General features: G+C 40.9%; 1 protein-coding gene across 1 annotated transcript; it reads left to right on the forward strand.

Annotated features, from left to right (window-relative positions):
* Positions 1–1059: 1059 nt before the first annotated feature.
* Positions 1060–12087, forward strand: slc13a5b (solute carrier family 13 member 5b). Its single transcript, XM_086035283.1, has 12 exons — positions 1060–1315; positions 1791–1919; positions 3397–3533; positions 5035–5234; positions 5309–5489; positions 5654–5776; positions 5849–6061; positions 6139–6245; positions 6311–6432; positions 7461–7622; positions 9674–9811; positions 11101–12087. Exons 1-12 carry the CDS (start codon positions 1217–1219, stop codon positions 11224–11226), a joined length of 1737 nt encoding a protein of 578 aa, XP_085891409.1. The 5' UTR covers positions 1060–1216; the 3' UTR covers positions 11227–12087.
* The last annotated feature ends 3600 nt before the right edge of the window (positions 12088–15687 follow it).

A 15687-nucleotide genomic window follows, 5' to 3' on the forward strand; every position in this document is an offset into this window, starting at 1 on the left:
TCTAGCTTTTGATATCTGGCTACAATTATGACTTTGCTCCCCTAAAAAAAACTTTTATACATTCTAAAAGACTAGATATTATCATGAGATTGTGATAAAAAATATATATATTGGAAAAGATAAATATATGCATGTATGACCTTTTCTTGAAAATCTGACATTTATCTCAAAACGCTTTTATTTTCTTAATTTAAAAAAAATTAAAACTAGACAACTTTTTATTTTGAAAATATACAACTTATACGGGACCCCCCCCAAAAAATGATGTAGCCTATTTTCTTAAACAAATAAGACAAAGTAAAAACAAACCAAAGAAAACACCTTTTTTTCACCCCTCAATTTTTTGTTCAGCTTAAGAAACTTCAGAACTAACTCAACAAGTCAAAACGAACTGTATATATTTTTTTTCAATTATGCCTTTTTTTCTGTGAAATGTGACCGCGATAATATGCAACCTAGAAAAAATACATTATTTTGTGGTGAAAATTATTTACAAAAAAAAATATGGCTTTTGTTCTCGAAATTTCTTTATTATTCTAGAGCCTTAAATTGAAAATATTAATTCTGAAAAAAAAAAAAATTAAATACAACCTCTCTCAAAATTACATGCCTTTTTTTCTCAACTTCTTTCTTACAAAAATAGCTTTTATTCTTGAAAATGTAAAACTTTTTGTCGAAAATGCGAAATTTCTTTTTTGTTTCTTGTTTGTCTGACACTCAAAACATAAAAACAACGTCTTTCTTCCCCCAAAAATGTTCCTGAAAAAAGAAATAAAAGTTAGTTTTAAAAAAACAGCAATGATTTCATTTTTCTTGAATAAATGCAAGATTTCTGGGGAAAACGAATCTTGAAAAAAAAAATCTCTAAACTATAGCTAAAATGATTTATAAAACTATTTCTCTTTAGGCAAGGTTCCAGTGGGACCCCCTGGGTCAGTAAGTGAATTCAACGTTCAGTCTCTTTTCTTTTTTTTTTTTTTTTTTTTTGTCACCAGCCCTGCCTGCACGGCGCACAACTTCGCACCGCCCCTTTCCATTGTACGCTGGTTCCCCCCCAGTCCCTCTTTTATTGGCGTGGAACTATCTCTCTCTTTATTCCGTCATTGCACCTCCACGCACGCAATAACAAGAGCCGAGCACTTTGGAGCTTGTGACTTTATCAGCCACGCACGCAATAAAAAGAGCCGAGCACTTTGGAGCTTGTGACTTCATCAGGATGCCTCTGCTCAAGCTTCTGCTGTCGGCCAAGAACGAGCTCATCCTTTTCTCGGCTCCGCTGCTTCTGCTGCCTTTGCCGCTCGTCATCGGCACGTCGGTACGTTATTATGCATTCTTATCCGTCCCTTCCTGATTCATTGAGCGCACGGGATGCTAAAATGACGCAAAAGTCCTCAACGTTTCTCCTTGACTCCCCTCGAATGTGTTTGACTTGCACCTGTTGCTCGTGCGTACACGAAACGCACGCGAACGTGACTTGGTGTAACAAGCTGTGATTTTCACACGAGGGGTCTTTCCCAGCGTGGGAACCACTCACTCCGCGTCCACGCTGTGACAACAGTGGCGCGCACACGCAACACGCACGTCGCAAAAAAAGACTTATAAAGACACTATAGCTGCTTAAGTGCGTATATGAACAAAGTGCTCTGCCCTAAGTGATAGTCGCTAGCTCATCAGCATCAACGAAGAGAAGTCAATCAAAGTCCTGATAAACACTCATCAGCAGCCTTTGACCGTCATATCGCTTAATTATGTAAGAGGCATTATTAATGTTGAGGTGTTGGATTTGACAGGAAGCAGCATGCGCCTATGTGATCATCCTCATGGCGGTGTACTGGTGCACCGAGGTCCTCCCACTGGCGGTGACGGCCCTGCTGCCTGCGCTCCTCTTCCCGCTCTTCGGCGTTATGGATTCCCAGAGTGTGAGTGAAAAGTGGCTTTTTTTTTCCCCCCTTTCTTTTTCCTCTTTTCAACACATCGACATGCGAGGTGTGTCAGGAAAGTTCCAGGACTGTCACAATCCCAAAAGACGAGTTTTCCCCAAAGAGATGCTCCAGCGTTTGCTTTGTTCAGTGTGTGAGAAGAGGCGAGCGTGCTGATGGTCCCACCATGCCCTGAGCATCTGACAGTTCCTGGTTGAGGTTGCTCCAACATTTTCTGAATCGCTCCTCACCCGAAGTGGCGCTGTGTGATTTTGTTTCCCGAATGCGAGATAGTCATCAAGGGGACCCGTTTTAAAGACGAGGACGGCGGCCGTGACGACAGAGCCGCATGCAAAGAATCTTTCAAGGAGTCCATAAAGCAATGCAAAGAAGGCTGGGAAAGTGTGAGGCTTCAGAAAGGGAAAGCTTGTAGAAATATATCTTTTGTGGCACTAACCTTGGAACCTTTCTGACAACCTCATTCGTGTAGATTGGGGTAGTCTGTATATTTCATGTAAGAGGAGACTGAGGACAGTGCTGCAGCAAAGTGAAGAATGTGGTGTACAAGTGCACTAACTATAACATTTTAACCATACAGAATTTTAGCGGGGGTATAAAGTCATGATATTACTGGAGTAAAGTTAGTTATTTTATCATGAAAAGGTCAAGTTTTGGGGAGAAAGGCGTATTTTGGCAAAAAAAAAAGTAAATTAAAAAAAACAACAACTTTTATTTCATGATCAAAAATCTACACATATTTGGATTTACAAAAGTCCGATTTTTTTTGTAAAAAGCCATGTTTTTTTTCAAGAAAACATTTGTATCATTTTCCAGAAGAGTTGTTACAACAAAAAAGTTTGATTTTGGTTTCCAAAAATTGTTTTTTTTTCCCCAGGGAAACATTTATTTTGTGAGAAAAGCATTGTATAGTTCAGAAAAGCCACCTTGTCTTGTGTGTGCTTTTATTAAAGTTGTTGTGGCTTTTCAAGAAAAAGAATACATTTTAAAGTCAGTTATTCCTACAGCACTCAGATTTTAGTCAAGAATGTGTGGTTCTTTCAAGTGAAGATTAGATTTTTTATAAGAAAAAGTACCCCCGCCCCCAAAAAATTCAGAAAAAGTTTGATCCTTTTCAAGAAGTCTTTTTTTTTTCAGTACAAGTCAGAATTTTGTTTCAAGAAAAAAAATAGCTTTTCCATTAAAAAAAAGCAGTATATTATAAAGAATGTTTTTTAATGTGTATGTTTTTTAAGATGAAAACCGTATAAGTCGTAGTCGTACTGGCATACAACCCTATTTTTTTTTTTTAAGTAATTCAACTGCCTTCTGTTTTTTTTTTTCGTGTTGGGTGGCTTCTCAAACTGGCAAAAGGATTCATTTGATTTGATTCATTATGACACACATTGCGCACACGCATGTGCCCTTGCGTGACGGTGGATTTTTTGACAGCGTCAGTACTGTGCCGCTTGTCTCGCAGGTGTGCATGCAGTACCTGAAGGACACCAACCTGCTGTTTGTGGGCGGCCTGATGGTGGCCGTGGCCGTGGAGCACTGGAACCTGCACAAGCGCATCGCCCTCAGGGTGCTCCTTTTCGTCGGCGTGCGTCCGGCACTGTGAGTTGCATCCGGTGTCCCGTTTCCACTGCCGAGGAACACATTTTTGTCCCCTGTTGATGGTTTGTTCACACTCAAGCACAGCGCAGGGGAACTATGTGACTCAAGGGAGATTTTTTTTTCAAAACAGCATCTCGACATAAATGTGCCCAAAATGCCATAAGAATTCAAAAGTTGCCAATTCCCCACCTCCCCCCCCAAAAATCACGAAAATTTCTTTTCTCAAAAAAAGATGTAAAATTATAAGAACAAAGTCATATTTTTCCAAGATAAAGTCTTAATCTTACAATATAAAATCAATCAAGAAAGTCACATTTTAACAAGTGAATATCCAAAATATAACATTCTCATCATATTAAGGCTTTTGAAATATGCCTTTATTCTAGATGCAGGAGGTACTATTTACCTCTGTACCCACCTGTTGCCATCCATACAATCGAGTAAAAGCTTTGTTTAATTCAACAGGCCCAGAAGTAAATACGTCAATACTGTAAATTTAAACCAGAGCATTATTTCATTTTTTTCTTTGGTGGTGTGCCTTCAGATTATTTCTAATGTAAAATATACATATACGTCCAAAATGCAAATCCTCCTATCTGACGGAGGTGTCAAATCCGTGTCCAGAAAGTAAAACCCTGCCACAGTTTGTCTTGAGCCACAGGTGCTCCTCAAGAGCTTGTTTACCTGCCGGTTGAGTTGAAGCATTTCCACGTTTCTCTTATCCATTAAACTGTAAAAGTGGTCACTGTGAGCACCCCGGTGGCTACCTGCAGCCGTTTTAACTCCTACAATGCCCAAATGTTTTCATTTTGATTCAAAGTTTAAAATGGCTTACCTTAACCAGCAGAGTTGGGCATACTGCCTATGCGAGGGACCGGTCTGCCTATGACGGACGGCCCATTTTCTAGGCTATAAACGATAGATGGGAAACAAAGTAAAAAAAGTGAGTCGGACTAAGCGTAGTTGGAAGCCCATTTTTTTTTTTTCTTTGTAATCATCTATTTTCGCTCCTACTCCTCGTCGTCATCTTGGTTAATGGGCAGATTGCAGCTCTTTAGTACATACCGCCACCTACTGTACAAGTGTGTTCCTTTCTGTCGTCAGCAAAACGGGCGTCCGTCAGTGACTGAGCGGTCCGTCGGTACTTGACCCCGTTAGTGACGATTACACTGACGTATGAAAATCCACTTCCGTCAACGCTTAGTCCGTCATTTTTATAATGTTCCCGTCATTCGTCATTGTGAGCGAAACGGGTGTCCTTCAGCGACGGAGCGTCTGACGGAATTTCCGGCTCTTGAGAATGATCGTACATACATACTAAACACGAGGAACAAAAGTCATATAGATGTCAGAGGGGCACAGGTGTGAGAGCCTTACCTGTAAAAACAAGGTAACACTTGCAATGTAGAAAAGGAAAAAAAACTCCAGTACGGCTCGCAAACGCCCGGGTGGTTCGAGGGCGTTCGTTTAAGTCGGTTGATATTTTGACCCTTGTCGGCAGGCTAATGCTGGGCTTCATGGGCGTGACGGCCTTCTTGTCCATGTGGATCAGCAACACGGCCACCACAGCCATGATGGTGCCCATCGTCCAAGCCGTCCTGGAGGAGCTCAACAACAGCGACGCGCAGATGCCCGCCATCCTGAGCTCGGAGGAGGTCCAGACGTCGGCGGTGAGCGACAAGCAGCAGAAAGAGACAGAGGGTAAGAGGCTGCTGGACTCTGCGGTTGTGGTGTTTTTCGCTTGCCCCTCTCACAATCTGACCTCCTGTTTGAAGGCCCTATGGTGGTGACTTTCCTGGACAGCTCCGTTGAGGTGACCCGACAAAAGGAGGCAGCGGAAAGACGGAAGATGTGCAAAGGGATGACCCTTTGCGTCTGCTACGCCGCCAGCATTGGTGGCACCGCCACGCTGACGGGGACTGGTCCCAACTTGGTGCTCAATGGACAAATGAGCCAGTGGGTCTTTTGCTTTGATGGCAGTGGCGGACTGTGTACTTTTAGTAAAATGCCCAGCTCTGTTAATTACAACACACCCGAAAAGTGCGGTGTATGAAATGTGAACTACGAGACGCGGTTTTCGACCATGAAACTAAGTTAAAGCTAATGTTGCTGTCCTTCAGACTATTTCCTGAAAATGGCGACGTGATCAATTTCGCCTCCTGGTTTGGATTCGCCTTCCCCAACATGATCCTCATGCTGGCGCTGGCGTGGCTGTGGCTACAGTTTGTCTTCGTTGGATTCAAGTGAGTGAACGGACGCCGAGAAAGCACACGGCGGGGGACGGGGACTGAACGTCGAGGCGCTTTCGTTTCCAGCTTCAAGAAGACGTGGGGCTGCGGCGCTGAAAAGACGGAGAAGGAAGTGGCCGCCTACGACGTGATCAAAAGGCAACATCGCCGGCTGGGGCCCATGTCCTTTGGCGAGTTCAGCGTCCTTGGTCTCTTCATTCTGCTGGTGGTCCTGTGGTTCTCCAGGGATCCTGGCTTTATGCACGGATGGGCCACAAACATCTTCAACTCCAAAGCAGAGTACAACAACAACTTTTTTTCCCCCCTAATCACACTCTAGGCTCTATTTTCATGAACCGCCCACCTGTGCCATTCAGGTACGTCACAGACGCCACTGTGGCCATATTTGTCGCCATCCTCCTCTTTGTCCTGCCGTCCAAACGTCCACATTTCTGCTCATGGAGGACGCAAAGTTTTGACACAGGTAGGTCCATCAAAAAGGTTGTCGCTGTGCAATGACACAACACTGACACTCGACTCACTGTGTAGCGTCCCAGCAGACGTGCGGCTCAGCTCCACGTCTGCTCACCTGGAAGGTGGCCCAGAAGAAGTTACCGTGGGGAATCGTGCTGCTCCTTGGTGGAGGCTTTGCCCTGGCCAAAGGGAGTGAGGTAGGTGGGCGACAGGGTGACACGCGACTACAAGTTGGTGCAAGCACCTCGGATAAATCTGAAGATTTCACATTAGCTCAGATGCTAGTGCTAACACAACATGTGACGACGGCTATCTACCTGCTGTACTTGCTATCAATCTGTCCATCCGTCTAATTAGCGACATACTCACTTGGTCTGTCTACTGGTCCATCTGTCAGTCCATCTACCTACCGACATTATCTGTCGGTCTATCCGTCAACGAATCCTCACTGCGAGTTAAGCCACACTTCTAGCTACAGTACTTAGTAGCTACATGTCTGTTGGTCGGTCTCCCACCTACCCATTCTGTGGGTTGGTTCCGTGGTCCACCGACGTGTTGACCAGATTACTTACCTAGCTGTAGGCCTACCCAACTATCTGACAGTCAACAAATTTACCTACCGTGTGTGTACACTTCTACTTTGAAAATGCTTATGTGCCTGTCGGACCAGCTACCAAACCATCTGTTGGTCCCTCAGTCACCTACATACCTATCTGCGCACCTACCTACCTAGTTACTATGTGTTAGTCAGTGTACAAGTCTTCACACTCACTGTCCATGCACCCTATGATCGTTGCCTACCCACCCGTTACCTCCTTTATCTGCCTGCCTGTCTAAGTAACTACCTACCTACCTACCAACTTGTCAGTTGGTTCGTCCAGGTGCTTCTATAGTGTATCCACTGTCTGGTCATTTGGTCTGGTCATCCACCTACCAACAGACCAACTTGGCCGAAAAAGCTTAGTTGATGTTTCATGTGTGAACAGATGTGCTTTGATTATGTTTTTTTCATGTCACATGGCAGTCATATCACATCATGTTAACGTTGATTTAGTTGAATCCAGAAGGAAGTTAACAAACAAACTTGTAGCTGCTAAGACTTCCAAATAGTAATCATCCAAACTGCATGGACACATTCCTTCAATTTCTGATACTATGAAATTCCATTTGAGTGGAGACCTTAGTTTAACCCAAACACAAGTGTACGTTTTTTTTGTTTGTCCAGGTATCGGGACTTTCCAGGTGGCTGGGAGATCAAATGAGCCCCTTGCAAAGCATCCCACCCTGGGCAATCGCCATTGTCTTGTGCCTCCTGATTGCAACTTTCACCGAGTGCGCCAGCAATGTAGCCACCGCAACGCTCTTCCTGCCCATCTTAGCATCAATGGTAAGCGATACAAAAAGAAAACAAAAAAGACGTGCTCTCGTTAAAAGACGACACCGTTTGGTTCGGCGAGGTGAAGTGCTTTTTTTTTTTCACGTGATTTCCTCCAATGGGAGTCCAGCGTTCAAACTCCTCCCAGTGACAATCAGCCCATTCTCCGCCTGTTTTGTTACCGTCTAGTTGCTCATTCAGGCTGAATGTGTTTAGTCCCATTCTCCGGGGGCCCCTCCTCCCATTCGTAAGCTGCCAACATGCCATTTCAGCTCCTGGGCCTTGCAATGGAGCCCACCCCGCCACGGGCTGAAGAATGGCATTACTGTGCACCCTGTTCGAGGGTTGCGAGCGAGCGCCAGCGAGACGGGTTTGCGAAAGACAGTACCGGGAAAGGGCTGCTTAGATATATTTATTCCGAGTCAAGATAAGAAAAAGAGTTACATGCAGCTGAAAGTGAGGTGGGACAAAGCATGTGACTTCCACTTAAAAGAAACAATTTGCATAGGCTTTAAAAAGTAAAAATGTGCATCCATAAGCAGTGAATTGATTATCACCGGACGGACGTTCTCAATGCAAATATTCAAAGTTGCAAGTATTCCGAGTTATTGAAGCTAGACATCTCTGCTAGTCGGGGGCCCTTATGAATATTAAGTGGGTGTGATTATCACACGCAAGACGTTTTGTCGATCTTGTGAAGCTGACTCATTACAGTTTCATATTTTATGTTGAGTAATAAAATGTTACCGCCATGCTCCTCCCAAATTCCAGTGGCAGAAATTCAATACTTTTGCAATCCACCATCTGGCGAGTTTTCGAATTTGGGATCACGCACTCTTCACTTGTGTCAGTCAACTCTCATACTCAGTACTCATTGGAACGTCTGATACTCGACTAGCCTTTGTGGATCTCCACTTTGAATATTCAACACCTCCCAGGTCCTGACAAAGATGCTACAATTTAATCATTCCTCACCCCCTTCATAATTAAGTAAAGATTATGCAATGTCAAAATTATTCTATATTATCATATACCTCAAGTACATGTGGAAATGGCCAAAAGACCAAAATGAGCCTTAAAGCCCCTATCCCACTGAGGGGAACATTTACGACTGTTGATGAAGGTAAAAAAAAAAAAAAAAAAAAATCCACGTTCACGTCAGGGTTTGTTCAAGTTGGCAAAAGTTCGCCAAAGGGTGGTCACGTTGAGACGTTCGCCTGTAACTTTTCTTGTCGCAAGGGAATTCTGAACATGTTCAAAATTTGCGACAAGAAAAATCACAAAAACTGTTGGCGAACGTTTTGCCAACATTTGCCACATTGAACGAACTCTGACGTGAACGCAACATTCGCTTCCCTTCGAAAACACTCGCAATTGTTCGCCGCTCACTGGGCCTTAAACCTTTTCCCTAACCAAGAGACTTTGTTTTGGTTCTACTCAGGACAGACATGCTTGCCAGATTTCATGTTGCTAACTTAAATCGGCTTGGGGGCAGAATATAAATAAATAAAAAATCTTTGGACGGGCTCATCCTATATTAGGTGGAATATTCGGATTGTTTCGATAAAATTTTGCAACGTCAGTCATATCTTCTCCTGTTGAGGTTTTTAATAATTCAAATTCAGTATCATTATGTATTTTTAGTGGTTTTAGCAACCTCCTTCATTGTTGAATTTGCTTGAAGTAGGCCAATCATTTCAAGTAAAGTCCATGTCTTCCCACACGCAATGAGAACTGTTCCTGAAGGGTTCAATGACATGTTGTTGGCCACAACCTATGAATCAGTGCGGCCACAATTCCAATGAAGGGCTGTTACCTATTTGGTTTATTTTAAGAAGCAGAAATTACTGTGCCCTTGTGAGGTGCCATACTTGCGGAGTCATGTTTGCAAGCTGCTATTATTGCTAGCAAAGTTCCACTTATCTTTTTTCAGATGCCATGAGTCAGCCTCGAGTTTGCTGGAATACATCGAAATTATGCCCGTCTAATGAGAGTTTTCTCTCCGGCGGTTACCAGCTGACGTGGAGTGGAGGATTGAAGTTGATCCTTGTTTGATTCCACAGTCGCAGTCCATCGGAATCAACCCGCTGTACGTCATGGTGCCTTGTACCCTGAGCGCCTCCTTCGCCTTCATGTTGCCCGTGGCCACGCCGCCCAACGCCATCGTCTTCTCCTACGGATACCTCAAGGTTTCCGACATGGTGAGTGCGGCCTGTTGGCCTCGGTTAGTCATACCGAGGGACCGCAGAGAGCTAGCATAGCTAACCAGTCAATTGATCTAGCTATCTGTCAATCTGTCAGTGAGCCGCTGTACCTACCACCCCATCTGTTAGTAGATCCATCCATCCGTTGGTTTTGCCATCTACAGCGTTTACCCGCCTAGCTACTTAAAAGGAAGTCAACCCAAAAATATTTGTTTTCAAGAATATGTTCTATGCAAGCCCACTAGTTGAAACAAGGCATTCTGATAAATATTGCATTTGTGGAATAAGAGTTAATCAATCAATCAATCACATTTTATTTATATAGCACTTTTCATACATAAAAATGCAACTCAAAGTGCTTTAAAACATTCAAAGCAAAACATAGATAATTAGAAGAAAAAAAAAAAAAATCCGTTCATGCCCTCCCTCCCAACAAATATATAGAAAAAAAAGAAGAAAAACAAAAATTATCTTCAATCAAAAGAAAAGATAAATTATTTAAAAGTTGTTGAAAGCCAATCCGCTATCTCTGGGGGCGGCCATTTTGTCACTTCTGTCGACTGAAAATGACATCACAACTGCTCGGGTGGATTTTGCTGCTTAACTCATATTCCACAAACACAATATTAATCAGAATGGTGTGTTTCAACTAATCCGCCTGCATAGAACACGGCATTCTGATTAATATCGTGTTTGTGCAATATGAGTTAAGCAGTAAAATCCACCCGTTTTTAGCCATCTCGGGGCGGCCATTTTGTCAATTCTGAAACTGAAAATGATATCACAACTGCTCAGGTAACGACCAATCAAAACAGGTGAGCCGTGATTGGTCATTATCTGAGCCCTGAGGGTCTGTCATGTCATTTTCAGTCGACAGAAGTGACAAAATGGCCGCCCCCTGAGATGACTAAAAACGGGTGCATTTTGCTGCTTCCAATCATCTACTCACTAACTCTCTAGCTACCCCCCTGCCTACTTACTATGTGCCTGTCAATCAGCTGGTCTGTTCATCTCTACCGTCTCAATCTGTCACTGAGTGAGTTGTATGCTTAACACCCTACCAACCTATCCATCCATCAGCCAATCCATACATCCACTTAACCAGTCTATTGACTATCCGTCCATCAATCTGTCTTGTCTGCGCATCTTATCTACCAACTCACCTAACCTATTCAAATTATCTGTGGGAAAGTGATTGCCGTCTTCTTCCTTCCCTACCTTTCTAACTTTCCGGCAGTCTGTCTGTCCATTTGTCCACGTCCGTTCAACCTTTTCTCATCTTTCAGGCCAGGACTGGAATAGTCATGAACATCATTGGCATATTGTGCATCACACTGTCCATCAACACCTGGGGCCGGGCAATGTTTCACCTGGACTCCTTTCCTACATGGGCCAACGCAACCGGGCCGTGACAGCGACCAGGTTCCCCACCGTATCGGTCTCCTGCTCCCAGCTCTGAGCCACATCACCATTTGACTCGCGCAATGTTTATTTTCCCGTCCACACTCAAGCCTGGTGGATGATGGATCAGCCGGAGAGGGAAACACCTTCATTTATGTCAAACGGTGATATGTGACACTTTCCCTGTTATTAAAATGTCGACAAGGTTTTAATTAGAACTAACCCGAGCACTGTAACAAACGCGTGTCACCAGAAGCAACAATTGAGCAAGAGAAGGTGAAAAACAAAGCGTTTAAAATAAATGACATCGACCAGATGGACGAATGCTGCTGCTGCTTAACCGTTCACGCTTAAGTTATATAACAATCCTCGAATAGTACTGTATAGTTACATATTGTTTACATGATGTATTTCTTTGTAGTACAAATTGACTTTTTTTAATTCTATGCTGCTAAAAGATGAACATGTAAAACATTGTCGAACTGACGGTGACGATGATGCGAATCATTTTGACCAATAGACCGCAAATAGACATGAACTTTCAACATTATTTGAGCTTTCAATTATCTTGTGAATAACAGCAAGACTTGTGTCAACATTCCCATTTCTTTTACTATTCAAATGAATGCTGTGGCATTTAAAAATAATGATTATACACGTATGCAATAATGAGTTCTGTCTGAACTGCTGTGGTATATATTTTTTCTCAAGACGTGTTTTTGTACGTGAATATTTACCAAAATAGTCTCAAAGTCTCTTATTTCTCAACATGATAAATGGCGCTCCTATGAGGTATTTGATTGATTTCCTTTTTATATTTAATACAGAACAGCAATTCAAGTGCATGAATAAAGGTTATCTTGTAGTTCAAATAGTGCCATTTCATGACGTCATGTCTTTTGAGTGTTGGTCTACTTGCAGGACAGTTCCCACTAAGCCCTAAAAACTCTGCCCAACAACACAAATGGGATTTGACCAGTAGAAATCTGTTGAGCGATTGTGTTAGCTCAAGTTACTGTATATTTTTAGTTTGGATTTGAAGCTTTATAATGACTCACATTCTGTGCAGTTTGAAGAGGAAGTGGATTTTCTTTTTAAATTACAGAGAGCAGAATTATTGTAATTTTACAGTTTATAGCATGACGCAATTTTTTTTCATTAGAAACAAAGAAAAAAAGTGTTTTGAATAGATTTGTTGGATCGATCAATTCTGGGAATTATGTGAAAAGACGAATAAACTCACAATGTCCAAGGCGAAGAGCAATTCAAGTATGAAACTAACTGCGGGGGGGTCAGTCACAACTATGCCCTATTTACTTTTCTTTACGCTAACAAGGGGCCACACAAATGTATTATATGACCAGAAAACAATGACTATTGAACACTCGATCAATGGAATTTTGTTAAGAATCAATCGTGATTACATTATTACAGATATTCTCTGTGCAATTTTCCTATTCACATCCATTTATTTATTTACACCCATCACATTGGGTTGAGGACTTGACCCAGTACACTGGGGGAAGATTTTGATCCAACAATTGGAAAAAACGACACACACTGATGAGTTAAAGCTACTAAGAAATTGGTTAACAGTACAGTTGTGATAAAAAATACAAATTTTATTACCAACAACGAGACAAGTTCAAAGATCTCAAAAGCCCAAGAAGAAAAGCAATCCAAGACCAACTAGCACGGTAATCTTCCCGGTCATTGCTGTCAGACAAAAAACATGTATCTCTAAATTGAGATTTTTCTAAATTTAAAAAAATCAATTTGATACACAAGAAAAATCACGGCTAGATCAATTTACATTTTTATTTCAGTTGTTCCTTTTTTTAATCAATCTGAAATAATTATATTGTGTGTGCAAATTATTTTAAAATTACATCGATCGGACAGTAAGAAGAAACTTTCTGGTGCATTATGTAACCTACCAAGTCAATTCTAAAAATGTTTCATTTCAAATAACACCCCTAAAAATAGTTTATTTTTCTGAACAACGTTAAAGAGTCCAAGGGACTGGGTGAGCATTTCTCAATTTCATAGGAAGACATGCTTGATGGTTAATTTTAGGACTTCTTGTCTTCCGTGTGTGGCTATAATCCTGTAACTACAGAGTGAGTGAAACACTGATGGGAGGACACTCCTATTCCGTGTGTCATCTATTTTTTTTTTTTTTTTTAGACCTTGCGCAAAATGACCATTGTTTTGCCTGCATTAGTCAGCTACGTCCAGGGTAGCATAAATGAGCCTTTCACGGAATAATTCAAGAGTCACACTTAAAGTCAGTGGTGGGAACCTACAAAGTACAAATACTTCATTACTACACTGAGCAGCTTTTTCATTTATTTGTACCTTACTTGAGTATTTCTTTTTGTGCCATTTTTATTTTTCACTTGTACTCCTTACATTTGAAAACAAGATGCAATATCTATACTTTCCGGTCTTTACTTTGTCAAAATAGGCTTATTTTTCTTCAACCACTGCAAATGATGACAGGAAGTGAAAAAACATGACACTCATAGAGAGTGGTAAAGTCAACCATGGTTGAGATCTTGATTGTTTGATTGATTGGGGTCATAAGGCAGTAAAAAAAAACAAGGCCAGCAGCGACCTGGAGGAACATGAACCTGGGGCCACTAATGAAGACGCAACAGATTTGGCGAAGCAAGATACAATATACCCGATCCTTGGCCTTATTTATCGTTATTTTATTGTTTGATATTGTCAGGTCCAAGAAAAATTTGCGGCAAATACATAACATGTTATTTTGTACTATTTTATATTAGATTTTGTAACGCATGTGTGCCGTGAAGTTTTTTTTTTTTTTCATTGTTCAAAGTCATAAAATGGGTATTATATATATATATACACACAAAACATCTGATTTGACTTTTCTCTTTCTGTACTTAAGTACAGAGTCTGTGCTCTTTTATTTTTGTAAAGGAGTTGAATGAGTACTTCTATTTTTCCCAGTTTTTTTTTTTAAATCTGTACTTAAGTAGAATATGTGAGTACTTGAGCCACTTCTACAGAATTTTTTGTTGGGGGGGAGGGGGTGATGGCGGAGGTCTGCCATGCTTCTAATTACTAACCTATTGTCACCCATCCAGTGGGACGGCGCGCTTAATTAGCGACTGACGGAGAGGTTAAAAATCACATTCCAAGGATTCGGTGCAGCAGTTGCACAGGTGGACAATGTGGCCCCTGTGTGAGAGCATCAGGTTCATACAAAAAGGTTTGTGTACGGTGTCCTGATTGCTTACACTCAGCAGCTGGAGGGATGACAGAGGCTCTTTCTTTGCATTCAGTGAGCTGAAAATATTTGACTTCACCTAAAGTTTCTTTCAAGTCGTACTTCAACCTGACATGGTGCCATGTGGAGGACATGCAACATGTGGCTTTTTCCCCCCTGGCTTCATTGCCAATGGTGTAGGATCCCCATGTGTGGTACCCTTCTTGACAATAGAAACACACACAGAAACACACTAGCAAAGTGTGTCATCTACTATCATTCAAACCTTTAACGTATTATGACAATTAACAGCAAAGTTGAAAATGTGATTTTTTTTTTTTACCCCACCCCTAATTTTTCTGTTTCTTTGATATTTTTAGTCATTTAATGTAATATGTTATTTCTATTTTGTCTTTACTGTTTCTCATGTTTTTTAAATAACATTTTATTTAATGTTTTTATTAATTTAAGGAGACAATAATTTGTTAAATAATATAATGTAAATTTGATTTTTAGATTTATCCATCCATTATGCAAACTGCTTATTTTATATATTTATATGATTTTAAATTACCTGTACCGCTGGTACTAAGCGCACAAAGAAAGTGATTATTTTCACTTAATTTCTTTTTACATTTAATATTATATTTATATTAATTTAAGGAGAGGAAAAAAAATATAAATTAGATTCAAGCATATAAACATGTGTGTACATGTATTGCCTTCATTTGAATTACTCCCGTCACTACGTGATTATTTTCTGCTTTCTATTTTTCCATTTCCAGTATTGATTTTTTATTTAATTTTAATATCGCAACCTAATATACATATATTTAGCTACTGATACAAGAATCATAGGATGAGGAGTAGGATGCGCAAATTAGATGTATTTGCATTCTTGTTTTATTTTAAATCTCCAAAATTGTATGTTTTTTAAATCTGAGTTCATTTAAAAAATATTATATGTAACGCAACTCTAATAGCATAGTTGAACACTGTCAACAATTCATATATTTGAACATTTTCAGAAAACGAGAGAAAAACACACAATCTATTAGCAAGTAAATTGGCTTTTTTTTTTTTTTAACTCATTTAGTAACAATAGTATAAGGGCCACTGGACTAACGTTGTACAATACTATGATACAATAATATATTTTTTAATTAATTATAATTATTTTCATTGCAATAACTTAGTATGCTCGGAGACATCAGTTTCGAGGTATACATTGAAA

Source organism: Filicampus tigris, chromosome 7 (assembly GCF_054856515.1).
Source record: "Filicampus tigris isolate MCC_2025a chromosome 7, RoL_Ftig_1.0, whole genome shotgun sequence".
In the NCBI taxonomy this organism is placed as follows: domain Eukaryota; kingdom Metazoa; phylum Chordata; class Actinopteri; order Syngnathiformes; family Syngnathidae; genus Filicampus; species Filicampus tigris.